This window comes from Podarcis bocagei, assembly GCF_964188305.1.
Source record: "Podarcis bocagei genome assembly, chromosome: 9".
In the NCBI taxonomy this organism is placed as follows: domain Eukaryota; kingdom Metazoa; phylum Chordata; class Lepidosauria; order Squamata; family Lacertidae; genus Podarcis; species Podarcis bocagei.
Window position 1 is genome coordinate 5,182,819 of NC_138134.1, and position 23,178 is coordinate 5,205,996.

General features: G+C 47.3%; 1 protein-coding gene across 6 annotated transcripts in view; it reads left to right on the forward strand.

Moving 5' to 3' along the window:
- LOC308594611 (ADP-ribosyl cyclase/cyclic ADP-ribose hydrolase 1-like) overlaps nt 1-23,178 on the forward strand; it is a 58,537-nt gene that overhangs the window by 30,392 nt on the left and 4,967 nt on the right. Inside the window, exons 1-7 of one of the 6 annotated variants that reach the window (XM_081207901.1) lie at nt 9,504-9,668; nt 10,414-10,645; nt 15,473-15,602; nt 17,285-17,420; nt 19,409-19,491; nt 19,904-19,980; nt 20,551-20,643. The exons of 4 other annotated variants lie outside the window; for them this stretch is intronic. In XM_081207901.1, coding sequence (XP_081064027.1) covers nt 10,428-10,645; nt 15,473-15,602; nt 17,285-17,420; nt 19,409-19,491; nt 19,904-19,980; nt 20,551-20,643 — 737 coding nt within the window. In that variant the 5' untranslated portion in view covers nt 9,504-9,668; nt 10,414-10,427. Of the gene's footprint in view, nt 1-9,503; nt 9,669-10,413; nt 10,646-15,472; nt 15,603-17,284; nt 17,421-19,408; nt 19,492-19,903; nt 19,981-20,550; nt 20,644-21,088; nt 21,201-23,178 lie in introns of those variants that run through there. One more of the 6 variants, XM_081207904.1, reaches the window with a different exon arrangement.

A 23,178-nucleotide genomic window follows, 5' to 3' on the forward strand; every position in this document is an offset into this window, starting at 1 on the left:
CTGTTCTGGAACCACGAGCGCAGTTGGGGGCACCACAGTAGTGTCCAAGTCCCCAACCCTGCACATAAGCTGGTCTATGTGCCGGCGCCACAAGGGTCCATCTTCGAGTGCCACCTGTTACGAGCGAGGTCCAGTGACTCCCACTACTGTGGCTGGCACCCAAGGAATGTCCCCCACAAAGTTCCGGGCAAAGACCTGGTTTCCTGGAACAAATGACCGTGGCGCGTTGGCACAGCCTGGGGATTCGGCCACGGCAAAGTGTGGGTGCAGCCTGCAGCCGGTTGAGCAGGGACCTGAGGCGGCGGCCCATAAGCAGTTCGGCAGGACTCCGCCCTGTGACCGCATGAGGGGTGATGTGTTATACGAACAAGTATTCGGCGACCCGCTCGTGCCAGTCTCCCCGGTCCAGGTGCACCTGTGCCTCTTTTGCCGAGCACACCATTCTCTCTGCTTGCCCGTTGCTGGATGGATGAAATGGTGCCATTACGGCGTGGCAGATGCCCAGTCCCAAAAGATACCGCTCAAAAGTGCCTGACGTGAACTGTGTTCCGTTGTCAGAGACAAGGACATCAGGACACCTGTGTGTCGCAAAGAGGCCTTGCAGCACCCGGATGACGGCCTCGGTAGTGGTGGAGGGCATCAGGGCCACCTCCAGCCATTTGGAATAGACATCCACCACTACCATAAAGGTCCAGCCGTGAAAGGGGCCAGCCAGATCGATGTGCACCCTCGACCAGGGTGTCTTGGGCGTCTCCCAGGTGTGTCCCTTAGCTGCCGGTGGTGCAGGCCTTGATTCTTGGCACGCTTGACAGGCGGAAACCCAGGCAGTGATGGCATCATCCATGTTAGGCCACCAGACATAACACTGAGCCAACGGCTTCATTTTGACGATTCCCGGGTGGCCAACGTGCAGAGCCTCCAGGGCACGTTGACGGAGTCTTTGGGGAATCACAACGCGGTTTCCCCACAGCAGACAGCTGCGATGAGCCTAGAGTTGGTGTTGTCTGGTTGCGAAGGGCTGGAACTCTGATGCAAAAGGCCCTTGTGGCCACCCCCTCCACACCCAGTTGAGCACATGACTGATGGTGTGGTCCTGGGCAGATGCGGAGGCCACAGTGGCAGCCGATACAGGCGCTGCCGGAAGATCCTCAATCAGGAGGAGCGATGAAGCAGGAGCCGGGTCTTCCACAAACGCTGGAAGAGGGCAACGGCTGAGGGCGTCGACGGGGCCCATCGGTTTCCCCGGGAGATGGATGAGCCGGTAGTGGTAGGCAGCCAGGAAAACAGTCCATCACAGCATGTGCGGCGAGAGGACCGGTGGAGTTGGTCGATCACTGGCGAGGAGGCCCAGGAGCGGCTTGTGGTCGGTGATAAGGTCGAAAGTCCTGCCGTAGAGGTATTCATGGAACCTCTTCACTCCAGCCACAAGTGCCAGTGCCTCCTTGTCGAGCTGGCTGTAATTCAGTTCTGTTGGAGATAGCGTCCTGGAAAAGTAGGCGAGCGGTGCTTCTCTTCCGTCTGGAAAACGGTGACTAAGGACAGCGCCAATGTCAAAAGGTGAGGCGTCGCGGACAAGGACCAGCGGCCTGGCTTCACTGTACTGTACCAGCACACTGTCCGATGAAAGGAGAGCCTTGACCACATTGAAGGTGGCCGTCTCTCGATGACCCCAGGCCCAAGGCGTCTTAGTGCTAAGGAGTCGGTGAAGAGGCTCAGCCACTGTGGCTTTGTGGGGCAGGAACATGTTATAAAAGTTCAGCAGCCCCAGGAATGCCTGCAACTCCATTTTGTTCTTTGGGATGGGGGCCTGCTGGATAGCGCGGATCTTAGATGTGGTCGGGTGAAGGCCGGAGGCGTCAATAAGATAGCCCAGGAACTCCACCTGTGGAACGGCGATCTGGCACTTCTCCCTCTTTACCTTGAGCCCGGCCTCCTGGAACCTGGTCAGCACAGCGCGGTGGCGCTCGAACAACTGCTGGTGTGAGTCTGAGGACACCAAGACATCATCAAAATACGGTACCACGCCCGGAAGCCCTTGCAGGAGACACTCCATAAGGCTTTGGAAGATGCCAGGAGCCACACTCACCCCGAACTGCAACCGGCGGCAACGGAATGCCCCCGGTGGGTGACGATCGTCTGGGCTTCAGCAGTGGCATCATCGACGGGCCGTTGTTGATAGGCCTGGGCAAGGTCCAGCTTAACAAAGACCTTACCCTCACCCAAGGAATGCAGCAGGTGTTGAACAACAGGAACCGGGTAAGCGTGCTGCTGAAGTGCCTTGTTGATCGTGCACTTGTAGTCAGTGCAGATTCTCACCGACCCGTCTGGCTTGACAGGCATGACAATGGGGGTTTCCCACTTGGCGTGGTCAATCGGCTCCAAAACTCCTTGGGCGATCAGCTTGTCCAGTTGTTCATCCACCTTAGCCTTGAGAGCAAAGGGAACCCGGCGTGGCTTTAGCTTGATGGGGGCAATTTGTGGATCAAGGCTAAAGGAGATGGGCGTACCTGTATATTGCCCCAAAGTGCCGTCAAAAACCTCGGCAAAGTCTTTGACCAGACCCTCAGTCTCTGCATTAGAGATGCAGTTGATGCCGGTGACTTCCAGGCCGAGGGTATCAAACCAGTCTAGCCCTAAGAGGCTTGGCCACTGACCTTCGACCACCACCAGTCGGAGCAGGCCCAAATAATCCTTGAAGGTGATCTGGAACCGGCCAACGCCTACCACGGGAATGTCGTTTCCCTTGTAGTCTCTCAGGTGTATGCGGTGAGAGTCGAGTTGCCTTTTGGACACTCTGGGTACCAGTCTTTTGATGGTGCTCCAAGACACGATAGACAGGGCAGACCTGGTGTCGATCTCCATGTCACATGGAGCTCCTTCAATGAGTACTGTGACGTTCAGCTTGCGTCGTGTAGGCGAGTTGGTTTGGCCAATCGTGGTTCCAGATGGGCAGCAGTAGTTGGTGAGAGCGAAACAGCTTTCCTTGGCGGACTGTAGTGAAGACTTGGACTTGCGAGTCGGTGAAGGGGGGGTGTCATCTGGCTGTGCTCTGATGTCCATCGATCCCATCCTCATCACCAGTGTTAAGTTGTGGGCGAACATATCAGACGACACAGTGATTCTTCAACAGCTCTTGTTTATTCAGAGGCCAGAATAGAACTGAACTGAAGAGCTCATTCAGCCTGCTTATATAGAGCTCCAGAACAACGTAACTGTAGCAACTTTCTAAAACTATCTGTCACGGGAATTGGGGTTGCTTGTGTGTAAACCTCTAGTTGTTCCAAACTGCTTAGGGGCGATTGTGTCTTTCCCTGACTGAGCAGCCTGGGTGCTGCTGCTGCTCAGTCGCTCGAGGAATCCGTGAGTGGGCGTCTCCTAAATTTCCTCCAGCATAAGAGCTCCTTGACGGACAACCTTCGCCTTGCCTCTCTGCGCGTAACCCTTCTGCGCAGAGTGGGTGTGCCTAGTGGTGCCCCTCCACCCTCCTCACTGATTTCACTGCCAGAGTCTTGGAGCCTTTCCTCCGAGATGCTTTCTTCCTCTCCCTTCTTCCTGGTGTCACCTGGACATTCTTCCCCAGATGACGTTCTCTCTCTACCCTTACTCGTTCCCTCTTCTGCAGAGTCTGGAAGCACCGCCTTCTCCCTCTGCTCCGATGTCAATTCCCTGACATCCACCTCCCTCCCAGGGCCCTCCCCTCCCCCCGTCCTTCCCTCTGACGGTGACGCAGGAAACCCTCGGAAAGAACTCTCCTCTCCATCTGACGATTCAAACACCCCTCTCCATTTGCTGCTGTCTCTCCCCTCTTCCCAATCTTCCCAGTCGGATTCTTCTTCGGTCCAACCCCCTCCCTCCTCTTCGGAGGCGGGAAAACCCGCAAACGCTTCCTCCTCATCGGTGGTGCCAAATTGCTCCCTCCAGAATCTCTCTGGTGGTTTGGGCTTTCTCGGGTACCTGCTATGAAACTCCTCCTGCAGGTACTCATCCCTCATTTCTTCTGCTGGGACCCATGTGTTTTCCTCAGCTGGCTCCCCCTCCCATGCCACCAAATACTCCACCCTTCCCCTTTTCCATCTGGAATCGAGAATTTCAGCTGCATGGCCACTGAGTTCCCTTTCCTCCATCTGTGGATGCAAGGGTGTTTCATTTTGCTGACCCAGAAATTCCCTCCCTTCCCTGAACGGTGAGAGTAAGGACCTGTGAAACACGGGGTGCAGTTTCATGTGAGATGGCAATTTGAGCCTAAAGGCCACCGGATTAACTTGCTGGGCTACTTCGAACGGTCCCAGCCTCTTTGGCCGTAACTTCTTGCACCCTCCTTTGAACGGTAACCCTTTGGTGGACAACCACACCTGGTCCCCCACTCTTATGTTTTCTCCCTCCCTGCGGTGTCTGTCTGCCTGCCTCTTGTAGGCTTCTTTGGCTCTCTCCAGGTTTAACTTAAGCTGTTGGTGTAAAGCCTCCATCTCTTCCACAAACTTTTCCTCTGCGGGAACACTCCAACTTCCCTCCCCTTCCCCTGGGAAAGCCCTGGGGTGACACCCATAATTTGCCATAAACGGGCTCATCTCTGTGGACACATGTTCTGCATTATTGTATGCAAACTCAGCCAGCGCTAAGTTGTCCACCCAATCCTTCTCCCTCTCGTTGATGTAGCAGCGTAGATATTGTTGCAGCACGCTGTTCGCTCTCTCTGCCTGTCTGTTGGTCTCCGGATGCCTGGCCGTTGAGAACGCCACCTCCACGTCCAGCAGACTCATAAGCTTCCTCCAGAATCGGGACGTGAATTGCCGGCCTCTGTCGGATAAAATCCTCAAGGGGGCACCATGCAACCTGAAAACATGCTCTACAAACAATTTGGCCGTTTCTTCTGCAGTCACCGCATGCGAGCATGCAATAAAATGGCACATTTTTGTCATCAAATCATCCACCACCATTACTGCCGTTTTCCCCCTGACTTTGGGTAAATCCGTCATAAAGTCAATTGATACCACCTCCCATGGCCTCTCTGGTGTTGGTAAGGGTTCCAGTAAACCCGCAGGTGCTGACCTCTCCCCTTTCGCTCTCTGGCAGCACTGGCACCCTTGTACATACTGCTTCACATCCTCTCTCACTCGTGGCCACCAAAACTGCCTGGTGACCAGTAGCATTGTTTTATGTTGGCCAAAATGTCCTGCCGTGGGGTTGTCATGCATCTGTTTGAGTATTCTGCTTCTCAAATCCCCCTCAGGTATGTACAAGGCCCCTCTATAGTACAGTGCTCCGTCCTTAACTTCAACCCCCCCCCTGAGTTTCCCCAGTGATACCAATTTCTCGGATTTTGGTTTGTGCATATTGATCATCCCTCATCAACCCGGCCAGCTCTTGCCTCCCTACGTACACTCCCCCACACACCAATTTGTCCTCGGAAATGACATGACGTGCTTCTGGCCCTCCCTCCCCTTCCTCGTATTCAGGCTTGCGAGAGAGGGCGTCTGCTCTGACATTTTCCTTCCCCGGCACATACCTAATTTCAAAATTAAACTTGGAAAACTCCTGAGCCCACCGCACCTGTCGTTGGTTGAGCACTCTTGCCGTTCTCCAATATTCCAGGTTCTTGTGGTCAGTACACACCTGGACCTTGTGCTGTGCCCCTATGAGAAAATGTCTCCACCGTCGAAAAGCCTCGTGAATTGCCAGCAGTTCTCGATCGTACACTGTATAGTTTTGCTCTGACTTGTTAAGCTTCCTGGAAAAGAAGGCACACGGTTTCCACTCCCCATTTGTCTGCTGAAGCAATATCCCCCCTACAGCTCTGTCTGATGCGTCCGTCTCTAGCCTCATCGGCTTCCGCAGATCCACGTGTAGGAGCTGCTCTTCCGACGCGAACGCCTTCTTAAGCTTTTCAAAGGCACTTTGGGCCCCCTCCGTCCATACGAACTTCTTCTTGCTGCTGAGACAATCCATTATGGGTGCTGTTAGATGGGCGAAGTTCTGGATAAACTTCCTGTAGAAGTTTGCAAACCCCAAGAACCTCTGCACGTCCTTCCGGTTCTTGGGAGGCTGCCATTCTAGCACGGCCTGCACCTTGCCGGGGTCCATTGCCAGACCTTTGTCTGACAACCTGTAGGCCAGGAACTCCACCTCTCGTGCATGGAATTGGCATTTCTCCAGTTTGACCCACAGCTGATGCTCCTGCAGCCTTTTCAGCACTTCTCTGACATCTTTCACATGCTGCTCCTCATTCTCTGAGTAAATGAGTACATCATCCAGGAAAGCCACACAATTCTTGTACAGCAAGGACCCCAGCACGTGGTGCATGAAAGCTTGAAATGTGCTGGATCCCGATTGTAATCCGAAGGGCATAACTAAGTACTCAAAGGCTTCCAGAGGGGTGAACATGGTGGTTTTCCATTCATCCCCCTCCCTCATCCTTATCAAGTTGTACGCCCCCCGAAGGTCCAGCTTAGTAAAAATCTTTCCCTTCCTCACCCTGGCCAAAATGTCATCAATCCTGGGCATTGGGAAGGTCACTGGTTCCGACACCCGGTTAACGGACCTGTAATCTACGACCAAGCGGGGCTCTTTGGAGTCTCTTTTGTCCACAAAGAACACTGGACTGCCCCCCACCGCCCTTGATTCACGTATAAAGCCCCTCTTCAGGTTCTTGTCAATGAACTTCCGCAACACCTGCATCTCCCTGTCTGACATGGCGTACAGCTTACCCACTGGTAACTGAGCCCCTGGGAGTAGGTTGATCTGACAGTCAAAGGGCCGGTGAGGGGGTAGTCTATCCGCCTCTCTCTCACTGAAGACTTCTTCCAGGTCTGCATACTGAGGTGGTACTCTCCCCTTTTCTCCCACCACCATCCCTGCCACCCTGGCTACTGCCATCCTCGGGGTTTCCCCTCCGTGGCAATGCTCTACGCAGTGAGCTGACCCAAAGGTGACTGTCCGCTGGTGCCACCCTACTCCTGGGTCGTGCAGTGCCAGCCAACTCATTCCCAGTATGATGGGTGGTCCTGCTAAGCTGGCTACGTGAAAGGCAATGGTCTCAGTGTGTCTGGAAACTGTCATTTTCATGGGAGGGGTCTGGTGGGTTACTTCCCCTCCCAAAAGTTCTCTCCCATCAATCGTGGTTACTTGCAGGGGATGTTCTAGAGGCACCCCCTGTAGCTGGTGTTCTAGCGCAAAATCCTTGCTAAAGAAGTTGCAAGAGCTGCCTGAATCCAGCAGCGCCTTCACTTTGATGGGGTGTCCGTTTGGGAGTTCTAGCACCACCTCTATTGCGATGGCTGCTCGGGGGGGGGTCTGGTTTGGGCACTTCTACTGGTTGCTCGCCTGGCTGCTGTGCCCTCCTTCCTGCAGCCAAGCCTTGCCGTTTCCCGGCTCCTCCTTCTTTTCCTCCTCACTCCCCACTGCCCCCACCATCCCTTGCCACGCCTTCTTCTGAGGGCATGCTCTGGCAAAATGTCCCGGCTGCTGGCATAGGAAACATCTCTTACTGGTTTTCCCCTCCTTCTTACGCACCTCGCTGGAGTTTGAAAATCCGCGCGCGCTCACTCCTCCAATCTCCATTGGCTCCTCGGGCGGCACCGTAGACGCTGGCATGTCTGGAATGCGGTTGTCATGCCAACGCTCTGCTCTCCCTTCCCGCCTTTCCAGAGCGCGCGTCTCTTGCCTGACTCCCACAGCGAGCGCCAACTTGGTCAGCTGGTCCATCGATTGCGGGCAGGGTGAGCGGGAAAGTTCGTCTCTCACCCAAGGGGATAAGCCCTCCTCAAATAACATTTGTACTGGTTCGGAACTCAGATCCCACCCAAGTTTATGGATCAACATCGCAAATCTCGACCAGTACTCTCTCACTGACTGGTTTCCTTGTTTGCACCCCATCAGTTCTTTGCGCGTCACACTCAATTCCACATCGCTCGAGAACATGTGATCCATCGCGGAAAAGAACTTTCTCAGGTCCTTCAAGGCAGCGTTCTCTGCCGCCATTAGGGGTCGGACCCAATCTCTGGCCCTCCCCTGCAGGTGCCCCACCACAAAAGCGACTCTTCCCCCATCGTCAGCAAAGTCATCATGCTGCAGATCCAGCGCATACTGCACTTCTGTCTTAAAAGCGTTATAGTCCCTGGGGTTTCCCCCAAAAGACTGCACCAGTCCCGGTACCTTTCTTGCGATGTTGGTAATCTTCCCCTGGGCGTCATGTGTCCTCCTTTCATCCAGCCGCGCCGCTAGTAGAGCCAGTTGCTGCTCCAGGTCTCAGTTTCTCTCCTCCAGACTCTGTCCGCCTCTGGCTCCCTCTCCTGCACCTGCTCCTTCTGTTTGACTCATGACTGTTCCCCAGTCCTCTTGCACACAAGCAACGTAAAGGACTCACGGATTGCTGTCAACGGGAATTGGGGTTGCTTGTGTGTAAACCTCTAGTTGTTCCAAACTGCTTAGGGGCGATTGTGTCTTTCCCTGACTGAGCAGCCTGGGTGCTGCTGCTGCTCAGTCGCTGGACGAATCCGTGAGTGGGCGTCTCCTAAATTTCCTCCAGCATAAGAGCTCCTTGACGGACAACCTTCGCCTTGCCTCTCTGCGCGTAACCCTTCTGCGCAGAGTGGGCGTGCCTAGTGGTGCCCCTCCACCCTCCTCACTGATTTCACTGCCAGAGTCTTGGAGCCTTTCCTCCGAGATGCTTTCTTCCTCTCCCTTCTTCCTGGTGTCACCTGGACATTCTTCCCCAGATGACGTTCTCTCTTTACCCTTACTCGTTCCCTCTTCTGCAGAGTCTGGAAGCACCGCCTTCTCCCTCTGCTCCGATGTCAATTCCCTGACACTATCCAATCACTGAACGTCACTTTCGATCCTTCATTTGCATAGCTATCTACAGTATCCCCCTGCTGGCCCAGGGTGAGAACTTCAGTACATAACAGAGGTACCACTGTATTTTTATTTTTTTTAGAAAAGAAAACACTGGTTGGAAGGGATTCCTTTCTCTCTGTTTCAGATAGCCCTTAATTTACTTTGCGAAGTGTTCCCTCTGCAGTTTTTGACAAGGGTGGGACATGAGTGCCCTCCTTGTGAGAAGCAGATTACAAAGACTGCGTAGCAGACCTAAATACAGACTAGTGTTAAGAACAGGAATGTCTGTTCACTATATCAAATTTGCAGGGTGCTGTTAATCTCCCAGAGAACAGCCCTGCTTCGGGTGCAGCCTTTTTATCTAAACCAACAGAAATGCAACTCATGCTCCTCTGCTCATTGGTCTTTACGTGGGTGGGGGGGAGAGATAAACAGAAAGGGAGAAAGGAGGAGGAGGAGGAGATATAAAAAAGTGGACGTGGCGCCTCCCAGCACCAGCTCATCGCCCTCGCCTGCCTCCACCATGCCACGCTGAAGCAGCGTCGCACCCAGAGCCTCCATCTGCCTCTTCCCCACCAAAGGAGCTGCCCTCCAGCCGCTACCCGCCTCCTCCAGCCCTGCCGGCAGCGCCATCCTCCCTAAAAAAGGTTGACCACTCTGGGAAACGGGGGGGGGGGTGTGCCGGAGGGATGGCCCTGGAGCTCCTAACAGGTCCAGATGAACTGACCAGTTAGTTAAGCTTTCACTAGAGGAATATGTAGAAAACCTCTTGCTTGGGATAAAGCATCTCCAGCTGCATTTCTTATGGAAACAACCAGGGCTTTATCTTATAAAAGGTAAAAAATTCAAAAGCTTGCTAACAATTTTGTGACATTTTAGTTGGGCAAATAAAGGCCTTGCTTGCTCTAATGTGGATTTTGGAAATTTTCTTGTTGATTTTGCTTTTTGATAATAAATTTATCCTTAGCATTTAATGTGCCACAGGGAAAGTAATTTTTGCTGCAAAATACTAACACTCTACCGCTCTGAAAGTTGTCACAAACTACCTTGTTATTTGGCTTGTTGAGAATGTCGTTTTCTTTTTAAGGAGAATTCCAAAACGATGGTTCCGCCCAGTTTATTTATATCAGCATACTTTGTAACGAAGGTTTGCATTCAATTTAAACATATTGGCAGACTGCCTTGCAAAAAGATGGGAATTAGGAAGAGAAGAATAAGAACTGTTTAATAGCTGGAAGCAGTGTTTTTTTTCTGGGGAGATGCAGGGGAACGCATACCCCACTGCCGGATTTACATATAAGCTAAGCAAGCTATAGCTTAGGACCCCACTCTCTTGGGGGGGAATTAAAGGGGAAAAAACTGGATGTACATTTCCAAAATATAAGATAAAAAACAAATAAAATAAAATAAAACCTACATACAGCAACAGTCTTTACATAGGCGGGGTGGGTGGGTGGGGGAGAGATAAACAGAAAGGGAGAGAGGAGGAGGAGGAGGAGGAGGAGGAGGAGGAGGAGATATAAGAAAGTGACTTTTCTGCCAAGGATGAACGAAACAGAAGCAGCTGTTCCTGTTTTTCAGAAACTTCCAGCGAGATGCCCTTTCCAAGCAGCTCTTCCAGGACCCAGCGGCACAAACTGATATTGGCAGGGACCATAGTTGTTTTAGTTGCCTCAGTGAGCGCTGTGTTGCTTGCTGTGTTCATACCTAGACCAGTATCGCGGTGGACAGGCAATGGGACCACTGAAAAGCTGGACGAAATCGTCTTGGAGAGATGTCGCAACTACACTACCATAGTGAATCCTGAGCTCAGGTGAGTGCTAAGAATAAAAGCAGCAGTGCGCAGTGTAGACAAATAAAGAGCAGTAGGGAAACTGGACGGCAGCTATTCTAGAGAAAAATGTATAGGCTGAGATCTGAAGCTGTTCATTTCCTCCCCAAAGTGCTAAAAAGCTGGACTGAAAACTAGCTGAACTGTCCCTGCACTGGAATTGTTCAGGGCTTTTATATCTCTCTTATATGCATGATAATAAGGAGCTTGGCTTTCTCCAGCATGCAGTGATTTGGGAAAGTTCCACCTTTTGAATACTGGCCTGTTACACAGCTGCTAAAAGTGTAAGAATTGCACAAGCAAAGATGGTATTTAGAAGTGGGTATTTTAAATGAAAGCAGGGGAGGGTTTCCTGTATGTGTGAGTAAGTAGATTGGACGGGTCAGAAATGTATTTTTTTTTAGCAATACTTCTAGTGTTCACAGTTTTTGAAGTGCTTAATGTACATCAGTTCAGAAATCCATACAATAGCATTGTGAGGTAGGTTAATGTTATTGGAGATGGCGTGTCTAAAGAATACTGACTTGATCAAGGCCATTTAGTGATGTTACGACAGAAGTGACATTTTAACTTGGGGGCTTCTTGTTCCTGGTTTGAGGCTCCCAGTAGAGTTCTACCCATATTTCTTCAGAACTTAATCCAACTCCATTTAGTTGAAATAGCTGCCAAGTAAGTATGAACCGAATTACGGCCTGGTAGTACAATTCTATGTGTGGTTTACTCAGAATCAAGGGCTACTAAATTCAATGAAATCAGTACATTGGGTTTAGGGCTGCAGTCTTTGACTTTCAAATAAGGGCCAGGGGGAAAGTGTTGAAATCACCAAATACATGAGAAAAGATGTGATTGATTGGGACTCAAATCACAATATTTTCATTATCTTACTAGCTTTGGTGCTCAGAGGCATGTTGTAAAAACTTGTCAACAGAAGAACTTATTGAACCTTATCAGTACAGTATCTTGTAATAGCATTTGTTGAACCTTATCACAATGTTAAAATGAGGAAATAATACTGTCTCTGACTAGAGGGAGAGGTTGGTGCGAAGCAGACTTTGGCCATAAGAGGAATGTTTGGCATCTGCTACCGAAAGACCTGTTCGAGATATTCACCGGAAGGCTCACTTTTCATCTGCTCAGCCTTTATCTGGGTAAATGGTGGGAGCCAGGCAGAGGGCCTTCTCGGTAGTGGCGCCCACCTTGTGGAACGCTCTCCCATCAGATGTCAAGAAAATAAACAACTACCTGACTTTTAGAATACATCTGAAAGCAGCCCTGTTTAGGGAAGTTTTTAATGTTTGATCTTTTATCGTGTTTTTAATATTCTGTTGGGAGCTGCCCATAGTAGCTGGGGAAACCAGTTGGTTTCTGGGCCCAGTTCAAAGTCCTGGGCTTTGCCCTATAAAGCCTTAAATGGCTCAGGACCACAATACCTCAAGGGCCTCCTTTCCCTGGCCCAGACCTTGCAATAATCATTTGTTGATTTTGAGAGCCATTTGAGAGCCAGTGTGGTGTAGTGGTTAAGAGCGATAGTCTCGTAATCTGGGGAACCAGGTTCGCGTCTCCGCTCCTCCACATGCAGCTGCTGGGTGACCTTGGGCCAGTCACACTTCTCTGAAGTCTCTCAGCCCCACTCACCTCACAGAGTGTTTGTTGTGGGGGAGGAAGGGAAAGGAGATTGTGAGCCGCTTTGAGACTCCTTAAAGGGAGTGAAAGGCGGGATATCAAATCCAAACTCTTCTTCTTCTTCTTCTTCTTTATTTTTACTGAATTTAATCATGAATTAAGATGATGAAAAATGGCGCAGAATAGCTGATGGGAAAGTCTTTGGGAAGGCACACTTGAGAACTGCATTTTGACCACCCCCACTGTTGCACTTTAGCCTCCAGAGGGTGCACAATGGGTCGATGCAGCCCCCAGCCCAAATTAGGTTAGCCCTCAAGTGCCCAAGGGAGGGGAGAGAGCGCAGAAGCCCAGACTCCTGCTGGTAACAACTGGACCTTCCCTTTTCTCTTTCTGGCTGAAGACGGCTCATTTGAAATTACAGTAATTTTGTGCAAACATGGAAAACAAAGAGAAACATTACAAAAAAACTACAGTATAAGGACCTTTCCCTCAAACATCTGTGATGTGAAAAACATATTGCCACAGGCACTTTAGTAAGAGCCCAGCTTAATGTTGTATCCATCTCTCCATATGAAAGGAAACAGACCCACAATTTTAAACCAAACAAATTTTAAACAAAACCTTTTTTGTTTAAAGGTGCCAGTGTGGTGTAGTGGTTAAGAGCGGTGGACTCGTAATCTGGTGAACCGGGTTCGCGTCTCCGCTCCTCCACATGCAGCTGCTGGGTGACCTTGGGCCAGTCACACTTCTCTGAAGTCTCTCAGCCCCACTCACCTCACAGAGTGTTTGTTGGGGGGGAGGAAGGGAAAGGAGAATGTTAGCCACTTTGAGACTCTTTAAAGGGAGTGAAAGGCGGGATATCAAATCCAAACTCTTCTTCTTCTTCTTTTTCTACCTGCTTTCCTACATGCTCCTCTCCCAGTTAATCCTGCGTTAGGCTAGACAGAGAGGCTGTATACACAATACAGGTTTAAAATGCAGAGAGGTTGTCCCACCGCCCTCCACTACACTTCATTTCGTATTTGCATGTCGTCGTACACATTGGTGTGGTAAGATTTGTTTCCAAGTTGCAACCAGCAAGGAGGTCTGGGTAACCACTGTTACCTTTTTCAGTGGGGTTCTTCCATGAAGATAACCACACCTTTCAGCATCTGTGCTCCTGAACCTCAAATTTTGGGATTGTTGATTGTTTTCGTTTTGTATATACCGTATTTTTCGCTCTATAACACGCATCCGACCATAACACGCACGTAGTTTTTAGAGGAGGGAAATCCGTAGGCATGCCACCCGTAGGCATTCCCTCCATAACACGCACAGACATTTCCCCTTACTTTCTAGGAGGAAAAAAGTGAGTGTTATGGTGCAAAAAATACGGTATTTGAGCTTGACTCAAATTGGGTCTAGACCCATTTTTTAAAAAGCAATGTGGACTAAAATCACTTTTGGAGCCTCTTTGGGATTAGGGGCCCTGGAGCTTAAGCTTCATAAGTTTCATAGTAGGTCTGTCCCTGGCCATGTTACCCCCAGAGGTTCAGTTTTGACTTGTACTGCATCAAAATCTTCCCCTGCAAAAGAGGCTTCCATTTTCCTCCTCCTATCTCAGAGCACTTTAGTGTATTTTCAGTGGGTGTGTAGTTTTGCTTTTACCTTTTCATTGTCAGGTGAGGATGGGGTGTGCTTGTGTTTCCCAGCAAATATTTCTTCTGTACTTCCGTCTCTCTCTGGCTGCTTGCATTTCCTTATCTGGAAAAGCTTCATGGGAGAGAATAACTCATGATGTCTTTCCTGAAGGTTCAACTGAAATGTGGAAAGATGGGAGGAATTATTTTGTAAAATTAGTGCAAAGACATCCACAAATGCCCCTTGGCCACCTCAAAAGTAAGGTATTCACAACAAAACCCCTACACCCCACCCCCATGGGAATTTCACCAAAATGTTCTTTTCCTTTTGATAATGATCAAGTGCAATTTCTGTTCTTATTAATTGATGGAGGATACTTTGCGGTGGGGGGAGAGAACACAGTGCTAGTTTTAACTGTGCTGCTACAAATGTTGCTTTCGGTGTCTCTCTCTCTTCCTCTCTCTTCCACATGGTGGCTGTATTTCACACTAATTTACACTGAGCTCACCCCGTTGCGGGTATTCGAACCACCGACCTTCTGATCAGCAAGTCCTAGGCTCTGTGGTTTAACCCACAGCGCCACCCAAGGGGGCAAAGCCTACTTTTGGCCAAACCCATCACTGGTATGGAGGGTTCGTCAAGGGTGAATATGAGCCTTGGGTCAAAATAGGTAAGCCTGTAACTTACCTGGTTAGACACCCCCATCAAATATTATACAGGCAGTGTGGGATTCTCTACAGCAGAGGTTCTCAGACAAAAAGAAGTGCTCCTTCATTATGGAGTCTGCAGGGTACACTCCCCAGTATGTTTTCACAGAAGCCAGGTCTAGTATTTTGAGGGCAAGAGTGTTTCTCATTGACCCCAAGGAGCATCTGTTGCTGCCCACCTTTGCCCAATTATGGCATGTCTCCGCTTGGTATGTTGCCCCACAGCAAGCAAATGTGCCCTATTCTGTCTCTATTGGTACAGTGTATGTTTCTCACTGTTGCTCTGAATATCAGCCTCCAGATAAAGGTAAAGGGACCCCTGACCATTAGGTCAAGTCGTGGCCTATTTATCTACTTGCACTTTGACGTGCTTTTGAACTGCTAGGTTGGCAGAAGCAGGGACCAAGCAATGGGAGCTCACCCCGTCACGGGGATTCAAACCGCCGACCTTCTGATTGGCAATTCCTAGGCTCTTTGGTTTAACCCACAGCGCCACCCGTGTCCCAGCCTCCAGATAAAGCAGCATTAATTTCAATATAACTTCCACCTCCACAGTTGAAAGAGAATTTAATGAGACTCAAGCATGTTGCTTAGCCTACTGTTATGCTCATAGTTTACTACGACTACTGTTTTTAGTCGAAGTAATCCTCTTAATCAGAAGTACATTTCTTAAGCTGTTCAGGAGAGGGAAAGGCAGGTTGTCCGACTTCCATTATGCTTAGGAATTAGGAGTGCTTTCTCACTATCCAAATACTATTTTGTACAATTCACATTTAATAGTGTCAGGCTGAACAGCAGCCATTCTCAAAGACCCCTGTGTTTGTTTGTTTGTTTGTTTGTTTGTTTGTTTGTTCTACAGAGACAAAGACTGTCTCAAAATTTGGGAGCTATTTCAAAATGCCTTTATGTACAAGCATCCATGCAATGCGACAGAGGAAGATTTCCAGCCTCTGATGGACCTGGCCAGACAATCCATCCCATGTAACAAGGTAGTTATTTTGTGCCTGTTAATTTCCCAAGAAAATTATTAAAGAATATTTTGAATTAAATTGTAATCAAGACGTTGACTTAAAAACGGTTTGGGATGCAAGTAAGGCAGTTTTAAGAGGTGATTTTATTCAGAAATGTGCATACCAGAGGAAAGTAAGGGAATGTAAGAAATTGGAAATATCTGACAAATTAATAAAGAAAGAGAAAGAATTGGTTACAGATGCAGGAAATAAAGAGAAACTTCAAAACTTCTTACAGATACAATATTCAGTGCTTGTAAACCAATAAGTAGAAAGGAAAATTAAGTTTGTAAAACAAAGGAATTTTGAATTTGCAAATAAACCAGGAAAGTTACTGGCATGGCAACTTTAAAAAGAGAGTAGACAAAGATTAATTAATGAGCTGATGAAGGCTGGAGTACACATAAACAATCCAAAAGAAATCAGACAGGAATTTGTGAGGTTTTACATAGATGTGTTGGGATGCGGGTGGCGCTGTGGTTTAAACCACAGAGCCTATGACCTGTCAATCAGAAGGTTGGCAGTTCGAATCCCCACAACGGGGTGAGCTCCCGTTGCTCGGTCCCTGCTCCTGCCAACCTAGCAGTTTGAAAGCACGCTCTGGTTCGCCAGAAGCGGCTTAGTCATGCTGGCCACATGACCCGGAAGCTGTTAGCTGGCTCCCTCGGCCAATAAAGCGAGATAAGCACCGCAATCCCAGAGTTGGTCACGACTGGACCTAATGGTCAGGGGTCCCTTTACCTTTTACACAGATGTGTATAAAATAGAGAAAGAAGACTTTAAACTTATAGAGAATTATATAGAGTGAAGTAAATTAGGTAATACTTTTAGAGAAAGTGCAGAGCTATTAAATGCGCCAATCTCCACGATGGAAGTATATCAGGTGATAAGCCAGGGAAAATCTGGGAAAGCCCCAGGACCAGATGGGCTCCTGGTGGAGTACTACAAAAAGTTTCAGGATGAGTTAGGCCTATACCTAAAATAAATTATGAACAAAGTGTTAGAAACAGGACAAGCACCAGAAACTTGGAAGGAGGCTTATATCAATTTGATACCCAAACAAGGTAAAGACAGGACAAATCCCAAAAACTTCAAGGAATAACAGAAAGAGCTTTCTAAGTTTATTTGGCAGGGGAGAAAATCCAGGATAAAACATAAAATTATGATTGATACCAAAGAGCGAGGCGGTTTTGCTCTCCCTGACTTACAATTATGTTTATGTTGAAAGAATGGATTTTACTAAAGAATGGCCACTTATTAGATCTAGAAGAGCACAGGAAGGCCTGAAACTGGAAGGGGGAATTGGCAGAAATTAAGATACCCCCTTCTACATGTAAGCATAACTGTATAATGAGCAAAGGGGGGGAGGTCACAGGAGTTCGTGGAGCAAACATTGCACCAAAAACAAAACAACAGAACCTACCCATTCTTACTACCAAGACTTTTTGTTCTTATCTGTACAGATGCCCAAATATTTTCTGCCACTACTTCCGGGTCTCTTGCCCCGTAAGACAAAAAAACAAAAACAAAAAACCATCCAAAAGCTTTAAGCCCAAAGCTGAAAACTGTGGAGAGAAATGGAAAGAGGAGGGGGTATATTACTGTTATAGTTCAGGAAATGTGTCAGAGCTAGAAATTCAATATTGACACTTTACTTACAGTCGCTGTTTTGGAGCAAGACAAAAGACCTTCTACACCGTTACACAAAACCTCATCGTGATTTCCTCACAATAGAAGACACTTTACTAGGCTACATGGCAGATGGGCTCTCATGGTGTGGAGACCCCTCCAGCCCAGGTAAGAAGAGTGTTAAGTTGTGGGTGAATATATCAGACGACACAGCGATTCTTCCAAAGCAGCTCTTTATTTGTAAGCTGGAACAGAACTGAACTGAAGAGCTCACTCAGCCTGTTTATATATAGAGCTCCAGAACAACGTAACTGTAGGAACTTTCTAAAACTATCCAATCACTGAACGTCACTTTTGATCCTTCATTTGCATAACTATCTACAGTATCCCCCTGCTGGCCCAGGATGAGAACTTCAGTACATAACAAAGAGTGTCCTATTCTCTAAAAAAAAGAGAGAGAGAGAGTTAGGGTTCCCCCCCTTCTGGTATGGGGGAGGGTAGGAATTGTATCCTTTAAGAAGGTTTGAAGTAGAAAGGATATAATAATGTATTGTTAACAGTTAACATGGCCACTGGGCCAATCACCTCCTGGCAAATAGAAGAGGAAGAAATGGAGGCAGTGAGAGATTTTACTTTCTTGGGCTCCATGATCACTGCAGATGGTGACAGCAGTCACGAAATTAAAAGACGCCTGCTCCTTGGGAGAAAAGCAAAGACCTAGACAGCATCTTAAAAAGCGGAGACATCACCTTGCCAACAAAGGTCCGTATAGCTAAAGCCATGTTCTCAAAGCTACAAACATGAGTCTGACCAAACTGCGGGAGGCAGTGGAAGACAGGAGTGCCTGGCGTGCTCTGGTCCATGGGGTCACAAAGAGTTGGACACGACTAAACAACAACAACAGTTATCCAGTGATTGAAAGATGCAACTTCAGAATAAAAGAAAAGAAATCAAAGCAATGGAAATAATGTACAATAGATTCTCTATATGGTGTGTAGAGATCAAATTCACCCTCACCCCTACTTTCCAGTTGTAGCGGAGGCATTGCACTGTTATAAGAAAAACCTGCTCCTTTTCCATTATGGGGTCTCCAAGAGCCCGTAAAGAGTCCTTTAGTGGGTTTCCTGTCGGTAGGAGAAAATAGCAGAGGCCAACCAAGGAATCTTGAGAAGCAAAGCAGCTAGTAAGCGTGTTCTTTATTAAACTGTTGCAACAGGGTGCTCACTACCACATGCAGGAGAGAGGAGGAACCCAGAACAATGGTGTGCAAACCCTTCTATAGGCTTTTGAAATTGCCCACCCTGTAGCCCAAGGTAAAGGTAAAGGGAGCCCTGACCATTAGGTCCAGTTGTGGCCAACTCTGGGGTTGCGGTGCTCATCTCGCTTTATTGGCCGAGGAAGCCGGCATACAGCTTCCAGGTCATGTGGCCAGCATGACTAAGCCACTTCTGGCGAACCAGAGCAGCACACGGAAACGCGTTTACCTTCCCGCCAAAGTGGTACCTATTTATCTACTTCCACTTTGACATGCTTTCAAACAGCTAGGTGGGCAGGAGCAGGGAACGAGCAACGGGAGCTCACCCCGTCATGGGGACTCGAACCGCCGACCTTCTGATCGGCAAGCCCCAGGCTCTGTGGTTTAACCCACAGCGCCCAAGACCAACCCCCAAAACATCAGACATGCTTCACAGGAGGCAGTCTCCAGCAGAAATCCTGTTTGCCAGGATACCGTGTAATGGTCACTGATTGCTTTACCTGGGCAGCCTGGCCACTCTTTTGCGATGGTAAATACTTTTAGTTCCTGAATCCAGGTCACAGGCTCACCCTATTCATACACAAATATGCCCTTAAGACAGGATTTGTAAGGAAAAAGACAAAGGGAAGGCTTTCCCCATTTCCTCCCTCCTTGGAGAGAAATATATTGAGGTCAATTTGGGAGTGTCAAAACTATTTCAGACACGTGGTTCATATACTTACGTACCGGTATGTGTTTGCCTTGTACATTTATGAACGTTTATGTTCTACTTGAGACCCTAAAATTCTTACTTTCCAGTTGTAGCAGAGGCATTGCATTAAAACTTAGTTCTTCTTCTCTCCCCTCTCATAGGGCACAATATATCAGTCTTGTATTTATGCTCAAACTGTATTTATTATAGGAGTCAACTACAAATCTTGCCCCCAACGGACTGAGTGTGAGAATAACCCTAGTTCAATGTACTGGAAAATGTCGTCCAAGATGGTATGTTCTATGCAACCCAGGTTAGCGATACTGAAATATATATTATGCTTCACTAATACATAATTGAATTAAAACCAATGGCTAATAAAACGAAATCGTATGCCTTAACCCAGGGATAGCCAAGTTGGTGCCGCCAAGATGCTGTTGAATCACAATTCTCTCGCCAGCCTCTGCCAGCATAGCAAATGGTCAGGGAAGATGGGAGTTGTAGTCCAACAAAATTTAGAAGGCACTCTATTGCCTCCCCCAATATGGTTGGGCATTTTGAAATTAACACCACTTGTAGAACCTTTTCTTCACTTAGGCAAACTCATAAAATTGGTGACTGTTGAAAGGTCAAAACTGTAAGTGGGTACAAGGTATTGAGCAGATTCTCTTGTTACATTAAACTATGTTTTCAAATATGTTTTAGTTTGCAGAAGCAGCCTGTGGTATAACTCAAGTGATGCTTAATGGGTCCATAGAAGCTGGAGCATTCCGAAACAACAGGTATTTTCCCACTTGACTGTAATGCCTGCCTATCCATGCCCAGGTCATTGTGATATGCCGCCCAAGGCCTGGGCATATCTTCCTGATGTTCCCAAAGTAAATTGATAGACAGGGTATTCTTGTGGATTAAGAAGGCAGCCATACCGCTTCCAGGTAGGTTGTTCTTACTCTTGATTGATGGAGAGGTAAATAAAGACTCATAATAAACAAACTAGCTTTATTGCTGTCAATAAGAGTCAACTTAACGTAGCTCATTGGCCTTATCCTGGCCTTTGACAATTTAGACATGTATTTTAAGGACTCGCCCTATGCTTGTGATTGTACTTCATTTTAAACTGTTTTTAACATTGTAGTTTAAATAGTTGTGATCCACCCTAACACCTCAGAGTGAAGGATGGGTAATTAATCAAAATCATACATACATACATACATACATACATACATAGATATTTATCGTCTGAAATTACTAGGCAAGGGCAATGAATAACATCTATAAAGATTTTTTACCTGATATGTTTTGTTGAGGCTGGTAAACATCCGAGCTCTTTTCTTATGCTCCTGCTCTTTCAGCATTTTTGGCAGTGTTGAAGTTGTTAACTTAAATCCGAAAAACGTCTCCAAGATGCAGATTTGGCTTATGCAGGACATTGACGGACCACAAAGGTATGTTTTGATAATGCAGAATATAATAACTCTCTATATCTAGGGTTCAGTTAGAAACAGACTACTACAACACGGCATATCCTTATCCAACAGACATGCTGGTTTTCTAAGAATGATTCCTTCTTTGTTAGCAGTACTGTTCTGCTTTCTCAGAAAAAGCTCAGTTTAGGCAGTCATTTAAAAAGTGTTTTTTTGGGGTGGGGTGCGTGTTGGCTGCTGCTGTTGTTAAATGAAGCACTTAAAAAAAATATTTATATGGTACTTTGATATGTAATCCATCCCACATATTAAGTGCATTAAAAAAACCATGCATATTTTCTTTTCTCACAATTTTTGGCACAGCCTTTGTCTTTTGGAGACAAATTCGATACTGAAAACCTCTATCAGTTTAATGTCATGAATTTCCATGAAGAACCCAGTGTGAAATGTTGTGTGACATCCTTAGGCTTCCTCACTCCCAGACCTACAATTTGAAGTGTTACCTGGAGAGACAGAAAGAATACCTGTTCAAGTCTGCGGTGCACATCTACCCAAAGAGTTGAAAAGAGCACTGTGGGGTCTTCAATATACTGAAGACAATGGTCATCTCTGTTCACAGTTTTGTCTTATTCCTGGGGGGCACGCAGAGGTACACATACCCCTAAACATTTTGTGAATCTAAATTTGGTCTCAGTGAGGGGCAGTATTTCAATATGAGTAGTAAAATGAGAATACCCCTAAACCTTTTTTTAAAGGAAAAAAAGCACTGCAAAAGCCTGTTCAGTAAGAGATGAACACGCACAAAAGAAGAGAAAGTTGGCTATCAGGAGAAATTACGCCTCTCTTGTCTCTCTAGAAGTATTCTCTCTAATGTTTGCCTGTCTATCATGTACTGTACATACTCCGGAGAAGTTAATGGATTTGGTTGCAGTGCTGCCTCTTGCCAGTAGAGGACATCTGCATCACACAAATGGATTTTGTTATTATACTTGAGGGAGGTGGATGAGTTTCTAACTAAGGGTAGATAAAAAATGTGCGTATCAGTGGCCTACATTATTATTATTATTATTATTATTATTATTATTATTATTTCTTATTGTTGTTGTTTAGTTGTTTAGTCATGTCTGACTCTTCGTGACCCGATGGACCAGAGCATGCCAGGCATTCCTGTCTTCCACTGCCTCCTGCAGTTTGGTCAAACTTATGTTATCAGCTTTGAGAACACTATCCAACCATCTCTGTCGTCCCCTTCTCCTTGTGCGCTCCATCTTTCCCAACATCAGGGGGTTTTCCAGGGAGTCTTCTCTTCTCATGAGGTGGCCAAAGTCTTGGAGCCTCAGCTTCACGATCTGTCCTTCCAGTGAGCACTCAGGGCTCATGTCCTTCAGAATGGAGAGGTTTGATCTCAAGAGTCTCCTCCAGCACCATAATTCAAAAGCATCAATTCTTCGGCAATCAGCCTTCTTTATGGTCCAACTTTCACTTCCATACATCACTACTGGGAAAACCATAGCTTTAACTATACGGACCTTTGTTGGCAAGGTGATGACTCTGCTTTTTAAGATGCTGTCTAGGTTTGTCTTTGCCAGTGTGGTGTAGTGGTTAAGAGCGGTAGACTCATAATCTGGGGAACCGGGTTCGCGTCTCCGCTCCTCCACATGCAGCTGTATGAAGTCTCTCAGTCCCACTCACTTCACAGAGTGTTTGTTTGTTGTGGGGGAGGAAGGGAAAGGAGAATGTTAGCCACTTTGGGACTCCTTTGGGTAGTGATAAAGCGGGATATCAAATCGAAACTACTACTCCTTCTCCTCCTCTTCTTCTTCTTCTTCTCTCCCAAGAAGCAGGTGTCTTTTAATTTCGTGTGCTGTCACCATCTGCAATGATCATGGAGCCCAAGAAAGTAAAATCTCTCACTGCCTCCCTTTCTTCCCCTTTTATTATTATTAATATATCGCTCATCTGACTGGGTTCTCCCAGCCACTCTGGGTGACATCAAACATTAAAAAATTCCCTGAACAGGGCTGCCTTCAGATGTCTTCTAAAAGTCAGGTAGTTGTTTATTTCCTTGACATCTGACAGGAGGGTGTTTCACAGAGTGGGCGCAACTACCAAGAATGAAGAGGAAGAGGAATGAAAGAAAATTATGAGACTGAAGGGAAAAAGAGAAAGAAAGGGACAGCTGAAAAGAGAAAATGCTAGAGGGAAATAGTTGAAAGAGAAAGGAGCAGATAGCAACAGTGTCTCAGTTTAATAATAATTTGAGATTTTTCATACAAGATAATATTGTACCGTTTCAGTAATATTTCATTTAGAGAGCTTTGGAGAGTTCTGCAGGCAATGCTTAGAAATGTTTTGCAAGTGTAGCTCTTACCGTTTGCCCTGCGCTTTTCTTTTCTTTTTTTAATATAATTTTTATTAACAAACCAATCAAATTTTTGTTGGGGGTACCCATGCTTAGAGCTCAGAAAGGGATCCAAACATCTCTCTTACTGCTGTTTTAATATTCATAGTTCTGTCCAAATAATATTCACAGTTCTGTCCAATCTTCTCTTTATT